This window comes from Lupinus angustifolius, chromosome LG16 (assembly GCF_001865875.1).
Source record: "Lupinus angustifolius cultivar Tanjil chromosome LG16, LupAngTanjil_v1.0, whole genome shotgun sequence".
NCBI classification, from domain to species: Eukaryota; Viridiplantae; Streptophyta; class Magnoliopsida; order Fabales; family Fabaceae; genus Lupinus; species Lupinus angustifolius.
Window position 1 is genome coordinate 166,852 of NC_032024.1, and position 20,639 is coordinate 187,490.

General features: G+C 30.0%; 2 protein-coding genes across 9 annotated transcripts; one reads left to right on the forward strand and one right to left on the reverse strand.

Moving 5' to 3' along the window:
• On the reverse strand, nt 1,729-4,079 carry LOC109328947 (bidirectional sugar transporter N3-like). 2 transcript variants are annotated; one of them, XM_019562594.1, is made up of 6 exons: nt 3,923-4,078; nt 3,570-3,606; nt 3,225-3,435; nt 2,915-3,076; nt 2,730-2,824; nt 1,729-2,224 (listed from the first exon to the last, which is right to left on the reverse strand). In XM_019562594.1, the coding sequence occupies exons 1-6, from the start codon at nt 3,975-3,977 to the stop codon at nt 2,206-2,208; spliced, it is 579 nt and encodes a 192-aa protein (XP_019418139.1). In that variant the 5' UTR covers nt 3,978-4,078; the 3' UTR covers nt 1,729-2,205. The 2 variants fall into 2 exon arrangements, with proteins under 2 accessions (XP_019418139.1, XP_019418138.1); XM_019562593.1 differs by lacking the exon at nt 1,729-2,224 and having other exon boundaries at nt 2,513-2,824; nt 3,923-4,079.
• On the forward strand, nt 14,028-20,556 carry LOC109329828 (protein FAM135B-like). 7 transcript variants are annotated; one of them, XM_019563681.1, is made up of 17 exons: nt 14,028-14,230; nt 14,434-14,506; nt 14,636-14,804; nt 14,893-14,978; nt 16,002-16,156; nt 16,373-16,434; nt 16,575-16,766; nt 16,904-16,961; nt 17,115-17,312; nt 17,409-17,548; nt 17,996-18,188; nt 18,331-18,390; nt 18,478-18,723; nt 19,240-19,498; nt 19,598-19,803; nt 19,881-19,931; nt 20,145-20,556. In XM_019563681.1, the coding sequence occupies exons 3-17, from the start codon at nt 14,644-14,646 to the stop codon at nt 20,430-20,432; spliced, it is 2,355 nt and encodes a 784-aa protein (XP_019419226.1). In that variant the 5' UTR covers nt 14,028-14,230; nt 14,434-14,506; nt 14,636-14,643; the 3' UTR covers nt 20,433-20,556. The 7 variants fall into 7 exon arrangements, with proteins under 7 accessions (XP_019419226.1, XP_019419228.1, XP_019419227.1 ...); XM_019563683.1 differs by having other exon boundaries at nt 14,434-14,447; nt 14,512-14,804; XM_019563684.1 differs by lacking the exon at nt 14,028-14,230 and having other exon boundaries at nt 14,314-14,506; nt 20,145-20,461; nt 20,492-20,556.

Here is a 20,639-nt window from a genome sequence, read left to right on the forward strand (position 1 = left end):
AATAGTCAAAGTTGAAGAGTGGAATTTGTTGATTGGATTCAAATCCCCGCAATGTACCCGACATATCTTTCGTATTCCCTTATGTCTCTATGTCCTTTTCATTATCAAAATTTCTTACTTCAAAGTGTGCATTAAGTTTCGACCACAAATCCACAATATATGGCATCTCTAAATTATGTTGCTCCAATTAATTATTTTGTTTTTTGGTCCACAAAATTCGCCAACAAATCAGGACCTCAAACTTCAACTTTAGCCAGCTTGCATGTTTCTTGAGTCAAACTCAGCCATGAAAATGTTTTTTTTTTCTGAGAAAATAAACTATTTACTAAAATCTAAATGTGGAACTTGAAAAAATATTGAGAGTGTTTGTTTTGGTTTATTTTCTAAAATAAATACTTTTGACATTTTTAACATAGTTTGGTTTGACTTTTGATAAAAATAGATAATGGAAAAAGTTTAGTTAATATATGAAAATAGTAACTTTTGTCATAAAACTTTTTTGGCAAAATTGTCCTAACATATTTAGGAAATGATCATTTGTCCTCCTCATCACGTTTTATTTTTATTATCACCTTATAATCTTAAAGAGAAATTTTTTGGATGCTACATATCTAATTTAACCATTGTCTCTTGCTTCCAACAATGCCCGCATAAGAAATGTTTTTTGAAATAAACACTTTATTTTGAAAATAAACGTTTTTAACATTTTTAGAATAATTTGGTTCATCTGAAAATAATAGTTCTTTCCGTGAATGTTTTTCAAATATTATATTACATCAATTATTGAGTTTAGGTGTATTTGAAAAAAACAGTAACTAAACAAATGAAACAATACTCAGTCATTTGAGAGTTTCAATAAATAATTAAAGTGACAATAGGCTCAATCATTTAAAAAAAAAGTATGATTGTAGATTTGTAGGTAGCTGATTGGAATTTTATTTTTGACCAAATGCTAAATATTAAATGTGAACCCGTTCCGTATAATTAGGCATGAAGCAATATTAAAAGTTAGTAAAATAGAAGAAAAATGAGAATACAACGGAAACACGTACCTTTTTATGATGTTTTTCATGCACAACACAATCCACATTTGATGGAAACCAAAGTAGCTACGCTAATCATTCATCAAAATATTCATTAACAGCCACAAAAATGTTTGCTTTAATTTCAGTTTGCGCCGTTCTTTTGCATATAACGCCAACCCTCGAAAATATCAACAATGATGAGGTTAGGTTTGTTTTTATCTGGGTCAAGTAACTTAACTCTAACTACTCATTGATTTCTTAGCCTTAATTACTAAATTGCATAATGGGGGAGTTTTTTTGTTAAGTATCTTCAGCTTATGCTTAATTGGCAAAGATTTCCTCAATAGTGTTTTTCTCATCCAATAAACAATAGTGAAATTTTGCATACATAATGTAGGTTGATCTCACCTTTTAAGTTAATGGTGTATATGAGATCAACCTACACCATTTATGTAAACTTCTCAACTTAATATTTAAAACTTAGGATTATTAGTCATTGATATTAACAAGGTTTTAAGTTATAGTGACTATTGTGTTTGCCACAATTATAAATAATATGATCAACTTAATCATAATTGTGATTGAGTTCCAAAACAATAACATTAATGAGAGCAATTTTTTAAACCTTGAGATTAGGATTAGTAAAAGGAAAGAGGGTGAAACTTGAACAATTAAATATGCTTTAAACTAGCTTGAACATTGATTAAAGGAGAAGCTAGAACAATGATTTGTTACTAATACTAATATCAAAGTCACACATAACGATGATAGAATCACTAACAAATGCACTTAACAACAACCATAGAGAAGAATAATAAGATCCTAGTGGAGCCTTAATTAAACACTATTAACGAAACAAACTACTTTCTCCACATGTAAATGTAAACTACTACTATTACTACTATTATGATCATCAATCACACTTTGCATTCATTCCCTCCTTGTGTTTGTTGATTCACGTTATCAATATCAACTTTTGCATCATTCTCTGGGACTAGGTAAACTTCAGCATCACCCAATGGCTTCACTACAACAACAGCTTTCATTGGTTCTTGTTCCTTCCCCTTTTCAAGTTCTGCCACACCAATCTCTTTCTTTTTCATACCTCTCTTTCTGTATATAGCATATAGCACCATCTGAAGTAGCCCCAGTGTGAAACCCACAATATTTGGCAGCTGCATTAATCAAATTTGAGTAAGTATATAATATACCCAATTCCTTATTATATTCATAAAGTTGCTCCCATCTAATTAAACTAAGGTTTAAATATAATTTTGGTATATAGGAACCAAGACCAAAATAGTGAAAAATGTATTTCAAGCTTAAACTAAATATATATATATATATATATATATATATATATTTAGTTTAAGCTTGAAATACATTTTTCACTATTTTGGTCTTGGTTCCTATATACCAAAATTATATTTAAACCTTAGTTTAATTAGATGGGAGCAACTTTATGAATATAATAAGGAATTGGGTATATTATATACTTACTCAAATTTGATTAATGCAGCTGCCAAATATTGTGGGTTTCACACTGGGGCTACTTCAGATGGTGCTATATGCTATATACAGAAAGAGAGGTATGAAAAAGAAAGAGATTGGTGTGGCAGAACTTGAAAAGGGGAAGGAACAAGAACCAATGAAAGCTGTTGTTGTAGTGAAGCCATTGGGTGATGCTGAAGTTTACCTAGTCCCAGACCATAGCCAAACCAAGTTATGGCACTTATTGTGAGGGTAAATGACAAATTGAAGGGCATGTATTCAACACTCTTTGTTCTAATAACCTGTGCCTGTAGAACATTATACAAGAAATAATTAGTTATATAAGACTTTGAGTGAGACATTGAATAATCCAATGTTGGAATTAATGTTTGACTTACCATAACACTTAGAGGTGCTGCAAATACACTCACTGCAATGGAGACACAAATCCATCCTAGTACTTGCACCCTTAATGAACCATGTATAGCAAAATGCGTCACGAGGAGGATCAAGGCGAAGCACCCCACATTCATAGCCAGAAATATCTTAATGGTTAATTTCTGCAATTAAAGTTTTGGTATATATCAATTCACTAACAAATTAAAAAACGTTACATATACATATATATGCTCAATTTTAACTACTTGGTAAGAAACTGGTATGATGAAGTAACTGATAACAAGTTAGAATTAAAAGTTGCATATATACCCTTGCTTTGTTTGTGGCATAAGTTATGAACATGGCGATGTAAAAGATCTCTATGAAAAACCCAAAGGAGTTTATTGTAACAAGGAGAATAACATCTTTTTTTATCAAGGCGTAGTATAACCAAAGCATAGAGCTGAATAATGCCACCAGGTAAGGTAGACATTGAAAATCTTCAGTGGATTTCTTTTTGTATATCCGATAAAATGTTGACCTGAAATTCAAGAAAACAAACAATTATTTCTGTTACATATTATCATGATTATATATCGGTTAATAACTTTTTATTTAAAATAAGTAATAATTAACATTACTAAAGTTAGTTGGTAAACGTGATAATATACTTACAATGGAGCCAAGAACACCATGAAGGATATGATGTTACCTATGAAACAAAAGGAAAATAAGTCAATTATATTACTTGGAAAAGGAAAATAAAAAACAAGAGACTATGCATATCATTAGAGTATAGATTGCAAAATAAATATTTGCATGGGAAGAAATGTAGCTCAAAATATTTTCACGAGAGAGAAAGAAGAAATGAAGATGAGGTTGCAATTACATTTGCTTAAAGAACATTCACTAAAATGAAATTTGAGTACTAGAACAAAGGCCAAGAAACAAGAATTACTTTGAAAGAAATTAAAAAGAAAAGGAAAGAATGACAAGTTTGAGGTATGATGATAGGCATAATTTATTACCTAGAATGCCAAAGGTAAAAGCCCCTGGATTGGCAGAAAAAGACATGAAAGCCATGCTATCTGTTGAAGAAACCTTAGGTGGGTTTCGTCTAATTGAACCTCTCAAATCTCAATATCAAATATGCACTAGCTGAATGAGAGTATGATGTGTTTAGCAACCAATGCTAGTCCTATATATACACACAACCAGACATGAAGAGAGTTTATAATAATAATAATAAAAAATTGGAAAAGGAAAATATATAAAGTAACCATGTTATACAACAAAAACATAGAAAGTTACTTATCATCTCAATTAATAGAGAGTCAATTGCTTAAAAAAGTAAAGGAAAATATAACTTTCAATGACATATTTAACTTTTTAGTTGCAATGAAATTATATTTTTGTCATTAAAACAATCATTTGTCTCTCCATTAATAAAGAATAATATCTCTTTTTCACGTAACTCTCTATTAATGGAGAGGCAAGTGCTTCTAGAAATAAAGGAAAATACAGCTTTCAATAACATATTTAACTTTTTAATTGCAATGAAATTATACTTTTGCCATAAGAACAAATAAAAATAATAATCATTTGTCTATTCATTAATAGAGATAATACTTATTCAAACATGAGTTATATAATCTTCTATATTAATAAAGAGACAATTGTTTCAAAAAGCAAAGGGAAATACAATTATAAGTGACATATTTAAAATTTTAGTTGCAATGAAATTATACTTTTTAATTGTGATGAAACTTAACTTCCTTCAGTGTGTCAGAAAATTGATATATCGATGCAAAAAATTAACGGAATTTCTTACATTCTTTTATAAAACAATTTTTAAATGTTTTATTATATCATTAAATGTTGATAATTTTGACACTATTAGTCACTTGTGTTCCTTATAAAAATAGTGATAGAGACTGCTCTCACTATGCATAATTTTTATTATGACTAAGATTAAGCTCAAATAAAGTGTAACTTGTATATATGTATATGGAGAAATTATAGTTAAGATTTGAAATGATATGATAGATTAGAAGACGTTACAATAGCGTGAAGTGAATTGTAATTTGGTTTTATGGTTTAAGATACAATGCATGAGAAGTATGGTGTTTATTGATGAAAACCGTTTTCCTTTTGTGTAAGAGTATACCATGGGCTGAAAATAAAGTAAAGGTGCGAAGTGGGAATTTCTAGGATTCAGGGTATGGAACTTTAGGGATACGAGGATGCCAAATATTAGAGGCAACAAGGATTGAATGATTCACGTGACATTCACAAACATGGTCCTAGTCATTTCATATTTTCATATGTTTAATGTTGTATCATAGTGTGAGCTAGCTGTTTTGAAGTGTGCAAATTGAATGTTTTTCGTGTGTCAGAAGTATCTTTCTTTTCTTTCCTTCCACTTATGCATAACCGATTACTACAACTAAATTCATAACAACCCTCAAATCATTCCATCATTATTGTAACTTCTTCCTTTATATGCCTATATATGTGCTCACTTTTATACCTTTTCATAATTCTTTTAAAATGTCTTTTATGTTTTTTTATTCATTTAAACTTTGAATACCTCTTCTTTTTTGTTAACACATTATTTATATTAATTAAATAGTCATATTAAACAATATTAATATTATAATGTTATAATATTTTCAAGAATGAGAGAAACATCTATTTTGTTGATGTGCTTAATTTAGTTGAATTTTCTTATAATAAGGATATTGAGTGTTTGTTTGATATAGACAAAATTTTGTAGTTTTGTTTATTTAAAAGAAATGAGCTTAAAGTTATAACACAAGTAAATATGTTTGATAATCTATTTGGATTATAAACTCAACTTAGTGTTATATAAAAAAAATGAAGCTACTCCACCATGAGTTATTTATTTTAAGGTTGACTTATTTTTCTATTGAAATAACAATTTTTATTTTATCCTTAATTTCAATATTATCTCTCTCTTTCATTTACTCTTAAAATTAATATTGTTTTTTATTTTAATTTTTAGCTTTTGTCATGCATTAAAAAATTATAGTAACATATATATATATATATAGATAAATAATAGAAAATGAAATTTGAAAATTATGTAAAAAAAATCAAATATAAACAAATAACTTTATATACCTTTTTATAATTTTACTCAATAAAAACTAATATTTCTATCCTACCAAACGAAACAAAATAATTTATATTCCGTTTTCGGCATAAGGTACCCAAAACATGAATAAACTATAACATTCTTTAATCTTATAGTTTATAAATTAAAAATAAAAACATAATTTAAATCAAACAACACTACTAATATTATTTCTAGTCTTGATATAAGCATGCACGTCAATGAAGTTGTAAATTATTTTAGTGGAGTTTCAATCAAGTAGTACCCAAAAAGAATACTTACCTGTCCATATAGGTCTAATGCACAATTAATACAGGATACTATTTCATTATCATTCACTTTAACATAACAGAAATGACCCTTCTCAAAAAAATGAAGAGAAAATTATAAAGATTTAAGGGACACAAATTTATATAAATTATTTATAAATAAAAATGTAAAGGACTGATTAAGAGATTTAGTGATTTTTTTTAGATTTACACTATGTAAATCAAACTAACTTGTAGGTCTAAGATTATATCTTATAAGAGTTATAATCATAAATTTATAACTTATAGTTGGAAATTGTAGATAATGTAGTAAGCCAATTAAATTAGATTACATCATAAACTAGTTGTGTGATTATATTAAGTTAAAAATTATCATTGTTGAAAAGTTAAAGAGAAAAATTGAAACGTGAATTAATGAACGTTCTTATAGTTTTTGAAGAAAAAATAGTTTTCAACAATTATAATATTCATTTTCAAAAGCTATAATCTCCTTTTATTTTTTTCACTAAATAACTTTATAAGATATATAGGAAGAATATTATTTTGGCATAGATAATTTTTGTTCTAATTTTTTATCTATTTTCAATCCTTGCGGGGAACACCCTTCGCAATTATAGTGGTATAAGACCATACAATGTAACAATTTCTCCTAGGACAAAACCTTAATCGTGCTACTGCGCAGTGTTATTAATATCGTATCGGTCATCAAAATTGGTTAGGGTACTGGTATAACGGTTTAACCAGTAATTTACTAATTAAACTGCATACCGATGAAATTATATATATACACAATATATTAACATTAATGTTGAAAAATCAATAAAAAATAAATATTTTTTACTTTCGTTAAAAAAAAATTTAAATAAAAACCGACTGGTACGGTTCAATTGAAAATCAGCCGGTATGACCAGTTTTGATCGGTTTTAACTGGTTTTAGCTGGTTTTGACCAGTATGATTGCATGACTGATATAATTATTATACCGTATCAATATTGAGATCGGTTCACTAATTTACCAATTGAACAGGTCGTTATGAAACGGTTTTAACAACATTGTTGTTGTGCTCATGCACCACATTCATTAAGTTCACTTCTCAATGATTGGGATTGGTTAGATTACTTGAGTTAGTGTATAATTTCCCATTTGGAATAAGTATGTACAAGGTCGCTAGAAAGATAAAACCCCTAAAAGAATCCAATTGCGTCGTCAATCATCATCAATTATCACTTATATGATGCTCAATTAGCTTCTCAAGTCATCATTTACTATTTTTGGACTCCAATTTGCGGATGACAACGGAGAGAAAATTTAGGAGCTTATGATTGGCTGATATTATTAATGTGAATGTTCCTAATAACATGGGGATAGTATAGACCTTGCATATTGGCCATACAATTATTTCATTGAAATCTCTTATCCGGGGATAATATTAGTTGAGAGAGATAATCATACAACGCGATCACTATCCTATAGCACCAAAGGTGTCATAGGTATTGGAAAGTTTTGGCTTTTAGAAATCATGCATCGATTAACTTGGAGTTATAAATTATAATTGGTAAGTGCCTCACATCAGGTAAGTAAATTAGAAAGAATATATTTATACATCTTAATTGTATAGCAACTCTCTACAAACTTTTTATAGTTAACTACTAATAGAAATAAAATTTCTAATATTTTATCTCTAATTTGTTCTCTAAAAAGGAAGGTATACACAGCTGATACAAATGTATAAATAATACTTAAAAATTATTTATAAAACTTGTGTATACTTCTTTTTTTTTAAAAAGGAAAGTTGTAAGAGTTGATACAAATATACAAATAACATTATTCTAAATTTGGGTAACCTTTCTTTTAAGCTAACTTTAAATATGAGGTTAAACTTAATTGTTCAACATGATAGTCATCCTAATGTCAAAGCTAACCTCTTAAGAAATGAAACTATTACATCATCTTAAAGAAAATATTTTAAACACAATTTATTCAAGCTAGTCAAACATTGTAAAGCCGTATAATAGATATTTACTTTAACCCTTCTACAAAGGTACAAACATATTCTGAACAAAGATCTATTGTTTTACATATTATCTCATATATTATTTCATGTCAATGATAATGTAGCAAAAACAAAAATAATAATAAATTAATTTTGTTACAACATTATATGTTTTTATTGGTATGAAATAACGTAAGAAACTCCAGAGGCAACAGAATTTTGTTTCATACAATATCTTCCTTAAAAAAACCATAGCCAAACAATAAGCACATGGTTGATACAACAATTAGAAGAAAAAAAATAAGTAATGATCCCATAGTTAATAAGATCGAAGACAACTAGAGATATCCTTATTATAGTTAATGCGATCCAAGACAACTAACTACATATTCTGTCTTGAGAAATGTTTATTTTATGACTACTTTTAATTCATCACACTTTTTTTTTGCACGTGGACTATAATCATCTATTACTATAGTTGTTTTATTAATATTTATTTTTAATAAAATATCATATTTATAAAACCTGAAAAAAGTTTCTTCATTTTCCAAAATACAATGACATAAATTTACCTACGCAGTCCCAGGTATATGGAAGTGCCTGCACCGGGTGGCACTTTCATTTAATAGTTTTAAAATAGGGGTTTCAGATACTCTGCAATATTATATTCTTTAATATTAGAATATGAGGTAAAATTGGACTTTATAAGCTTTTATTTTATTAAAAAATAGTTTAAAATCTAGATTTATCAAATACATATAGCATTATCTTAATTTATTATTGAACCCTCGAATATTGAATATATTTGATAAAATAGAGATATCATTACTCCTTCTTCTTCTCTCCCATGAGAAAATAAAGTTGTTCTATTGCTCTCTTGAGATTGCCTAGGAGTCGGGTTGCTTTAAAGTTTAAATATTATGTTTGTTCCCTCTCTCTTTATATGAATGCTATAAAACATCTCTTCATTTAAATATTTAAATTATTGAGTTGAATTGATTTCATATATAATTAATTATATTGAAAATTTTGTAATGATCTATTTTGAAAAACTAAGTACATTGTATATCTCGTTTTTCAAATTACTTTGTTTAACGAAATTTGACATAGTCAATCGAAATTTTGTCAATTTAAAATGGTCTTACCCCTTGTTCACTTAATATTGCTAATGGGTACCTTTTTGGACCCATTCCACATAAAATTGATCTATAGTAGCAAAAAAGAAAGACGAAAGATTGTGATATAAAAAGTTCAATATGTTTATTAAATTAAATCTCTAAACTCGTTGTTATCTAATGTCATATAATTTATGATACGAATCAAAACCCCTTAACAAAAGAGAAGATGCGAATGAAAACAATTAAGAAACAATAAACAGTTCCTAAAAACAAATGAATGAGTTTGATATTACTATAAAATCTCCAACAGAATCTTAATTAGTACAGCACTATATGTATATATAAGCATGTGTGCAGGAGCACAGAAAGATTGTTGAATATTCTCTCCTCTTTAAGCAAATAAATGAAGCTAGTACAAATATTCTAGCATATTCATTCCCGTTTCTGCAGAAATCCAAGCAATTATATTGGTGTTGGAGAAAGCTTCATTTTTTTTTGTTTCAATAGGAATCAAATCATACTTTGCTCCGTTTGTCTGCAATTAGTGCTGGTTTAAATAGTTATGTATTTTTATTAAATAAATAGTGTTGCTTTTGCAGGCTATGTTCTTTCCTTGTCTATAGGTCTCAAAAAGAGAATGAACAGTGAAACACAACAAGTTTGAACGTTAGTCATTCAATCTTGTATAAAAAATTGCACTTAAAAAAAGTAGTGATTATTTTTACACAAAAAAGGAGTCATAGAATTGTAACACCGACGTTGTCAGATTAAGTGATTAACATGTAGTGTAGATAGACTTATATTCATTAAGAAGCTTATAGAAATATTGATATATTATCTATGAATGAGTTCATACTTGATAGTATGAGAACTGGGATTAAAAGCCATGATTAATTAATGAATTAAGAAGATAAAAAGGTAACCTTTTTACTGAAAACATGAAACCAACGGTGCATCGTTCTCACGCTGTCCCTTGGTGCTTGGGTGCAGCGCACTTTCCCACATGTGGGTTTTGCTTTTATAGTGCTCATGCTATGCCATCACTCCTTTTACTTTACTTAACAACTAATTTAATCTAATCAAATCAAATCAAATACACTTAATTATAATTAAGCTTTCACTGCCATCGATCATCATCAATAACTGGTTAGAGCCTCCCCGAGTTTTCATCACATAAATTTCTCACTTCTTAACTACTCTAATGTATTTATTCTCTATATATATATATATATGGAAAGAGAAAAATATGTATATACTTCTCTTGTAAGAAATTTTTATACTATCACTGTATTATTATCGTTTATTCCTAATTATCATAAGTAATACAAACGAATGGAGGATAATGCACTGACTGAATATAAATATTTACATTGTTAGTACAAGTTAGTACATAGATTTTACACTAGTATAAAAAAAGGTGTCCTTCCATATGCATATGCTCTCCACTATTTTCTTTCACTTTCCTAGTTACTCACTCTATTACCTTTATTATACCTATATAGTATATACCACTGCCTCCACCTGTTACCTCTCATCACTTTCTTAATTACTCTATTATTCCCTCCATCCCTAGTACTATTTCTCATTTTAGACAGAAAACGTTGCTTCAATTTCAATGTTTCAAATAATATTAACATTTAGCGTGAATAACTATAATTTACAATAAGAGAAATAATTAGTAACATAATATTAATGATGAACAACAGAGTAAATATGAAAAACAAAAAAATATTATAAGAGTTAGTTATATTAATGAGAGACATTGATGTATGTGTTTATGTATCAAGTGAAACTTCTCGTCATTAATAAAGAGACAAATGCTATGCAAAAGTAAAGAAAATGTAACATACATTAATGTTTATATCAATTTTATTTAAAATGATATTATACTTTCTCTTAAAATACATAGGAAAAAATCAATTGACTCTTTATTACTTGAGAGGAGTCTATCAGACTGTGATGTATGTATTTATGTCTCAAGTGACCCATAATAAGGAAAGGACTATTATTCTTATTCTTTTAACTTTCCACCGTCCCTAATTATCTGTGGGTTTTCTTGTATTTGTTTGTCGGATTATGTACGGTTTCATATGGCTTCTTTTAATTTTCACTTTTAAACTAATCTATAAATAAAATTATGTTAAAAATATTCTGTAAATAAACTATAGTAAAAAGGTAAATACAAAATAAACCAAAATTAGATTGTTATCCCCATACTTCAAAAAAGAGCAATATGTAATGGGCATGGCTCATGGGTAGAGTATACAATTTTAGTTCATTTGCATGTCTTGTTGGACCCATTTGTCCTCTCAACTCCAGGTTAATCCCTATTGGGCAGGCATACATGGGCTCAATGTGCACAAAAACTAAAATTTAAATAATTGTAATTCAATGTCACAAAAGATATGTGTGAAACAATAAGGTGTTTATCTAGTAGTGTAATGTCCTACTGGATTCTCAAGATTGAGAGTTTGATTCATGAGAATAACATTTATTGAGAAGGGTAGCCTCAAACCTTAAAAACGATTAGTTTCTTACCAACAAAAGGTGATGGGATACCCTTAGTAGTACAAAAAAAAATTGTATTTTATTTCTTTAACTTCATATAAAATCATAATTTTTCTTAATTCAACTTATTTGTTTAATTTCATGTTTTTTTATTGTTTGTCAATGCTTGTGGGTGACGTCTGCTAAATGGGCCAAGTGGCCCATTTTGTAATTATTATATGAAATCATGGAAAATTGTACCCTTCTTGGAAGCACACTAATGTGTATTGGATTTAGATTTCATAAGAATTTAATGAATTTTTTATGCCCAAAAAATTATTGTGGTGTTCAATCAAGGTTTTTATACAATATAGATGACCCTTATGATATTTGTTGATGATTATTTGGATTTTGTGAAATATGTGAAGAGAAAACTTATTCAAAGAAAAGGAGATTCCAAATTTGGATTATAATGTTATGACAAGGATAATTATAAAACATGCCATTGAAAATCATATTTTTGTTCATAATCTTATAATTTTTATTCCAATCTTATGAAACTCTATCATAACTCAAATTTTATATAATTTCTTAGAAAAGTATTGATATCAACAACAAAAAATTCAAATATTAGAATTCTCAGTACATAGATCGTTTCGTCTTTTAAATGATTCAACATTTATGAATGATAACCTAAACCTAATCGACCTTTATAATTTCAATAAATAGAATAATATTGACTTATTGAGTCAACTTAAAATAAAATAAAAATCCGTTGATATTAATGTTCAATTGAACATATTAATCTTGAACAGAAATATAATGTCATACGCTGGTTGCTTTCCTCAAATTTATATTCTATTCTGATTATGTATATAATATTAGATTACATTCGTATAATTATAATATTCTTATTGAATATTCTGAATATAGTAATTAAAGCTAATTTGATTCATGTAATATTTGTCTTAATAGCAATAACATTATTATTTTTTATGCAATATAAGAAGACCAAAGCTTAATTTGAAATGTATTGTGATTCTTGAAGGTATTAACTCTTCTATAATGAGCAACAATGACAATTCTCTTTTCATGCACTATCTTCAAATTGCTTTCAGAGTTTAGTTCAAAAGCTTTTTCTAATCTTTACATTATTATTTGTTACTCACAGAATTTGTTGCACTCCACAACTTACCCATTTCATAAATAATAGGTACTAATATTCTTACCCTACTTCTAATGCATTTCCCTATTCAACATGCACTTTTTGATTTAAAGATGTAATCCTTTTAATCATTAGTTATAATATGTTTTAGATTATTATTATCGCTTTGATATACATATATGTTTCCACTTTTGTATGGTTTAAGTGCCTTCTTTTCAACAATTTCTAGTTTTTCTGTTTCTGTTTTATTTCTTCACATCAAGATAATAATGATGAACTAATGCATAACCAATTAAAGTTCCATCATATAATAACAATAATATAATCTGCACATGATACAAACTACAGATTAGTTTTTATTGTTATGAAAGGACTAAAAAAATAGTTATTATTATATTATATGATTTACTAACAGAAACTCTACATGGGATCCAATACAAAGATCAATAAGTTTACAAACTCAATTACAAATTAAATCATTAATAAGTTTAGGAACTCATCCAAATATATTTTACTTTAGTTTAAAATCTCCTTAAACTATATCTAATTGAACTAAACATTGAAAAGTCAATATAAATATAATTCATTAATGATGATGTAGTGAGACATGTTTATGGGCTTATGAAAGAATTTGAAAGATAATATATCATTTTTTTATAATTAAGAGTTTCTCTTACTTTATAGATAAGAATAAAGAACTAATCATGTTAGGTCCTTACCAGTGTCCTTATGAATGGTAGTTGATTTGGTATATAGTCGGATGTATATCATCTATCCCAATTTGGTATATTCATTCTAGATTTACTCTAATCACATCAAGACACGTGAGATTAATATATTATTTTAATAAATAAAATTAAAATGAGATATTATTTTTGACTTATCGACAAATATGGATTAATGCCAGACAAGAGATAAAAACTTTCAAGAGACATAGAATAGTATGTAGAAAGTTAAAAGTGTTAGGAACTAGGCAACCTGAAATGGAATGAAATGTCTTTATGACTTCACTGACACACAAGACAACATGCACCTGTGCCATTTTCAAAGTTGCTTTTGTTTTTTTGGATTTTGGAAAATAACAACAAATCATCATTATCATTAACAAGATCACCACATTCACCTGCGATAAAAAGGGTTGACGAAAAATCATGCAACTTCCAACCAGGTACTAAGATTTTTTATTATTCAACAATTCATTTATTTCTATAATTATTAATCATCGAAAACAAGGGCATTCCATGTTTTTATTGTTTTTATTCTTGCTTATTTCATAATTTCACGCCTCATTCTCATTTTCTTTTTTAAAAATTTATCATCTAACCCCAATCAATCAATACCCACATTGCAAATGTGTGTCACTTTCTGAAGCAATCACATGTGGGGTTGAGAAAGTTGTTTCCTTTTTTCGTTGAGGATTTTTGCTCAACTTCTTCAATATTATGTGAGGGTGCCAAAGTTTATTCCTTTTTGGTTAAGAATTTGTGGGTTTTTGCTCAATTTGTATTGGAAATGCTAAGGAATGATTATTTGGGGATTGAGTGTTATTATTACTGTTGCGTGTGTGTGCTAGAGTAATATATGTTGCAGAGACTTGGATGGGTTGTGGGCCTCAATCACAAGAACAAAAGGTTGCTCAGTGAAGACCAACCTCCAAAGCCAAAGTCTATGCTCAATGATGTTGTTCATGAAGTTGCCATTTACATTCATAGGTTTCATAATCTTGACCTTTTTGAACAAGGGTATGCTTCAATTTTATCATGTTTATAGTTCTTGGTCAATTTTATATGTCAGTCAGTAACAACTTTAATTCTTATTATCGTTGTGCAGATGGTACAGAATCAAGATTACTATGAGATGGGAGGACGGCGAAGACTCTTATCCAGCAATTCCTGCACGGGTTGTTCAGTATGAAGGTGATATACATATATATTCAAAATTTGAAAGTGTCAGTGGTTAATTGGAGCAAGTGTTCATAGTTTGACATAAGTTTTTCTTTGATAAGCTGATTTAGTTTATTGAGACACAAACTTTTGGTTCTTTGATCTTGTACGCGTTTTGCGTAGGGCTCCTAGGTGCATTTGAGTTCGTATATGATGCATTTCTACGTCACCTGTTTTTTCTATTTCCATTTCAAGTAGTAAATTGTGATGATTGTGCAGATCACTTTGTCTTGCCAGATGAGGTTTAAGATTTGAATTTCTTTTAAATATGCCTTAATAATCCTGGTTTACAGAAGTTGCAGAAATTGTTTATTTAGTTTGAAACAGTGGAATGAACTGATTGGTTTCCTGTTAGAAATTGATTCAACTCACTACTTAAACCTTCGATGCTTTTAAGTGTTTCAAATTAAGTTTAGGGTTTTAGAATTTGGTTCAAACATAAACTTAAACCTCACTCAAATTAACTTACTTCTAGGCAAATTGTTTATTTCATATTAACCCTGGCCAATTGATTGTTCAACATGAGATTGTTTATTTAGTTTGAAACAGTTAAAAGCATAGAAGGTTTTTAGTTTAGGATTTTAGAAGGAAAACTTGTATCAAATGAACTCCTAATTATTGTTTATTCCAATTTTCAGCTCAGGGAATATAGAACAGAACTTCTTTCCTTTAATTCTCTATTTTATATCTGTATATTCACTGTTCCACCAAATAGGTTTTGAGCTTCTCAAATTTTTGGTTAACCAGTTTTTAGATCTAGAATGAGTTTCCATTGTTCTTTAATGTTTGCCTAGATTGGGATGCATTGTTAAATCCTTTATGCTTACTATATGTATCGTCTACTCATTGATATTCATGATACATTGGACTCTGGTAATTTCATGCTTGATACACTGAGTAATTACACATGCATTCAACTTAGTGTGTAATATTTGTGTGATTTGTATTAGATAGGAAAGAAAATCTAAGAATTCATCGTTTTTTTTTGAGCTGCAGCTCCTGATGTGGCTGCTGACAATATTTATAGAGTTTGGATGATTGATGATACGGATAACAGTTTTTCAACACCGCCATTCCGGATTAGATATACAAGGCAGGATGTATTTCTTTCTATTATGATCTCATTCTATCTATCTTTTGGTGGTTATGAGGTGAGTTTTTTGTCCTTCACAATTTCTGTAGAAACTACCATATATGTATTCAACCGAGTATAACCGTTTTTGCTTAACAAACTAACTAGGTTGAAATTAAACTATTAAAGCATAAAAAATATGTAGTGGCTTACTCACTTCTTGGTGTACCACTAGTTCTACCTTTTTTATATTATAGTTCATAAATATCTGGACTAATATTTTTTTTATTCGCAGGGAAAATCCTCTGCTGTCATCTTGAAGTTTGAGCTCATGCACTCTCCCACATCTGAAATTGGGTCAGTTAATTCTTCTCTTTCCTTGTCCTAGGTGTATTAAACAAGTGAAAGTTGAGCGTAATGATATTGATTTAACTGTAGCTAGATGATGATGTTCATTTGAGGTTGTGAACCCTGAAACTATTTGCATCATTGTGCAGGCCTGAGTTACAGAATTCTCTGGATTCATGTTTTGCTTCAGTACATGAGTATAGAATCCCCCCGAAAGCTCTTTTAGGATTGCATTCATATTGTCCTGTCTATTTTGATTCATTCCATGCTGTCCTTGTTGATGCAAGTTTTCATATTAGTCTAAGAACTGGTTATAGCAGACCCCAACTGAAGGTACCCAGGTTTGTCAGAATTCATTCTTTTATGGTTCAAATAGATACCCTAGTAACTGTTATGCTGCCATAATGTTCGTCGGTTTCTTCTACTTTTGTTGCATACTATTCTGTTTTAAATAAGGTGGTTAGTTTAATTCTACCAGTGATTCTTGGGATTCTGGAAGCACTTATGGTGAAGAAGACAATGTGGGGTCAAATAAGGTATTTCTGTTACAGTAAATCTTTTATAACTTCATAGCGATAGCCGATATGTTTAAGATAATATAATTGATCCTGTAAAATTGTGTTTTAACATTATCCACAAGAAAGATTCTTAATTGCTATGACACTTACAGAGTTACAGCTATATTTTATTATTCAAATCAGGTTGTGCTCCTCAAAGCATTGTTGTCTGCCCGTGATATCCTGCTTGAAGATCTGAGAAGGATTAGCAAAGGAATTGACCAAGCTATTGATTTGACTGGAATTACTTTTAAACCAGATGTTACCAAATCATTCCATTCTAGTTCACCATCACTTCAGCTCCCTGACAGTCCACCAGTCAGTGTCGAGGTCCTGAACTCCGGCGTTGTGAATGCGTTATTATTGTTATCTCATCTTGATGTTTTAGACTTATTGCTATCATAATACTATTCTTTCCTGCTACAGAAATATGCTTATCTTGTCAATTGTCTTATTCTTACTGCCGAATCATTGCAGCCTCTTTCATGGGATGATATGTTAAATTCCTTCCAGTCTGTTGGGAGTCAACTCTTGTATCTCTGGAATACATTTCTGAAGTTTCACAGGTCTATTTTTTTATTGCAGTAATTGCACATCCAAATAGTTTCATCATTTTGGCACCTGTAAAGATGCTTATGGTCTCTTTCAATGAATTAATGCTATGTCCTTGCGTCCATTCCTATCGTTATGCCATCCCGAAAAGGCTACTCTCTCTTGCATACTGTAATTAGCCAAGAACAGTTCTGCTATACAGGATATTTGGAATTGAGCCTATTCCAAATGAGGCTGGTTTTCGGTATACATGTATTGGTAGCTCTACTGGTAATATGTAGGCATAGCAAGCCTGTTATGCCGTGAGAAATGAAGCACTTAGTTTAATATCTTTGAGCATAATATTTTAGTATGCCTCCCATGAAGCACTCAGTTTAATATCTTAGAGCGTTATATTTTAGCATGCCATCTTACCAAGAACATGGCTTTCTCTTATATTTTAATCTTATCACATTATGCAGGGAAAATACAACAAAGGTAATTGAATTTCTACGTAACTCATGGGCTAACGATCGAAGAACTGAATGTTCAATATGGATGGTGTGTTCGAAGGTTGAAATGCCCCACCAATACATTAGTAATCGAGTTGAGGGGACATCATTGTACCGTGGCTTACGTGGAAGATCATCAAGTACAAGGAGGTCAATTGATGATGTAATTATATACTAAACTCTACTGCACTTCTAAGCTTCACTATTTGTCTGCTAAGTTTAAAATTAATCATTTCATTGCTTTCATATTGATCTGCTTAACTGAATAATTTTCTTCAATTATGTCTTCTCTATCTTTTTTCCAGCCTGTTCAGACTGCAATAATGCGAGCCGAACTTCAAAGGCGAGGTATAGCACAAATGAAGGTAAGTCATTATTTACGTGAGGATATTTATAATTATAATCATTTTTTATTGCGGATTGGAATTTTTGACATGAACCCCATGCTGCAGATCAATAACAGATCACTTCAAGACATGCATATATTTGAAGATACTTTGCGTGCTCCTATTGTTATTGTAGAACACTTGGAAAACATGTACCGTTGTTCTAGTGTAAACTCATACTTCTCTCCTTTGGAGGAGAAAGGAAGATATGTCATGGAAAATGGGTTTAGAGCCATAAACAAGTTGTCTGGGGGCAGCCTGCTACAAAATGGTCGAGTTTTGAGATTAGTTGTTTTTGTTCATGGGTTTCAGGTAAGTTTCACATTCTTGGGGTTACTTTTATCTCCTTAATCCATTGACATTTATCCCTTGATTTCTTGATTCATTGTGGCCTTCAATTTTTTTGGTGTTAAAAAACTACTCAATTTTTTCTTTGAAAGCTGAACCAGCAAGGTTTGTTTTGTTTTACATGATTATATTCAAGTATATATTAGATCAATCCCAACGTACCAAAATTCATGTGATAATAGGTAACAATGATCTCACCTTCAAAGAGAAATGTGAAGATATGTAATGCAACTTGTTTATTTCCTTATTAAATGATACTTGCTTTCATAACCTTGTCTTCTACTTTTTACTCTAGCCTGATTTATTTAGTGTTCTCTATGTCTTTTTACTAGTACTTATAGAATTGATTGACCATTTCTTCTTTGATGTTTGTACTTCTGTTGCCCGGGTCAACTTTAATGTTGACTTACTCGTTTCTGTCTTGTTTTCTATGTTGTTCCACTTGACCACATATTCCTCTCTATACTCAAACATTGGCAGGGACATCATTTGGATTTACGGCTTATTCGGAACCAATGGCTTTTAATAGACCCCAAAATACAGTTTCTTATGTCAGAGTCAAACGAAGACAAAACATCAGAAGACTTCAGAGAAATGGGATTCCGGCTTGCACAGGAAGTGATCTCTTTCCTAAAAAGGAAGACGGATAAAGCTTCAAGGAATGGAACCTTAAAAGATATCAAGCTTAGCTTTGTTGGTCATTCTATTGGGAATCTCATTATTAGATCTGCTTTAGCAGGTAATTTATGCACATGTTTTGAAGGAATGAAGGATAATAGTCATCAAAATTCAAAATAGGGATAGTAATAATGTAATATGCCTTTTTCTTGAATTTCAGATAGAATCATGGAGCCATATCTAAAATACTTGTATACATATGTTTCTATATCTGGTCCGCACTTGGGTTATATGTACAGTTCCAACACTATATTCAATTCCGGGATGTGGCTCTGGAAGAAGATCAAGGGTCCACAATGCATCCATCAACTAACTTTCACAGATGATCTTGATCTTGAAAACACCTTCATCTACCACCTTTCGAAGGTATTGAATTCATGATATATGTACTATTTCATTAGTATTTTGCGGCCGAAGTAAATATTGTTTATCTTGTACTACAGAAGAACACAATGGAAAACTTCAGGAATGTGATTCTCTTATCCTCACCTCAGGTAACCATGCTTTATGTGATATATACTAATAATGAAATCATGCCCATGCCTGATAATCCATATATTCTCACAGTACCTTTATCATTAGTCAACAAAGCATGCATGCATGTGTTTAATTTTTCAGCTTGAGTTTAATGCAATGTGACCTTAGAGAGGTTATCTTAAAGTTATCCAAAATATTTTGCATAATACTTCATGCTCGTTATGTATCAGGATGGTTATGTTCCATACCATTCAGCCAGAATAGAACTCTGTCCAGCAGCTTCTTTGGATTTCTCGAAACAAGGGAAAGTCTTCCTAAAGATGTTAAATAACTGTCTGGACCAACTCCGAACTCACTCGGACCATCGCGTGATCATGCGCTGTGATGTCAACTTCGAAACCTCCTCCCACGGCAGGAGCCTTAACACACTCCTTGGACGGGCTGCTCATATCGAGTTCTTGGAGTGTGACATTTTTGTGAAGTTCATAATGTGGTCTTTTCCAGAGCTTTTTATATAATGAACAAGGGAACTTCCACGGAATTCCGTGCAACTATGTTGATTTAAAAAAATGTCAAGGGAGCTGAAAACACTGCATTGGAATCAAAACAGGTTATAGATGACAAATCCAAGTGTCCACTAATAGTGAAATCTTCATGATTCTGTAGCTAGATAAAATCAAAATCTGCCCCTATTTTTCTTTCAGTTGTAAATTACTTTGTTTGAA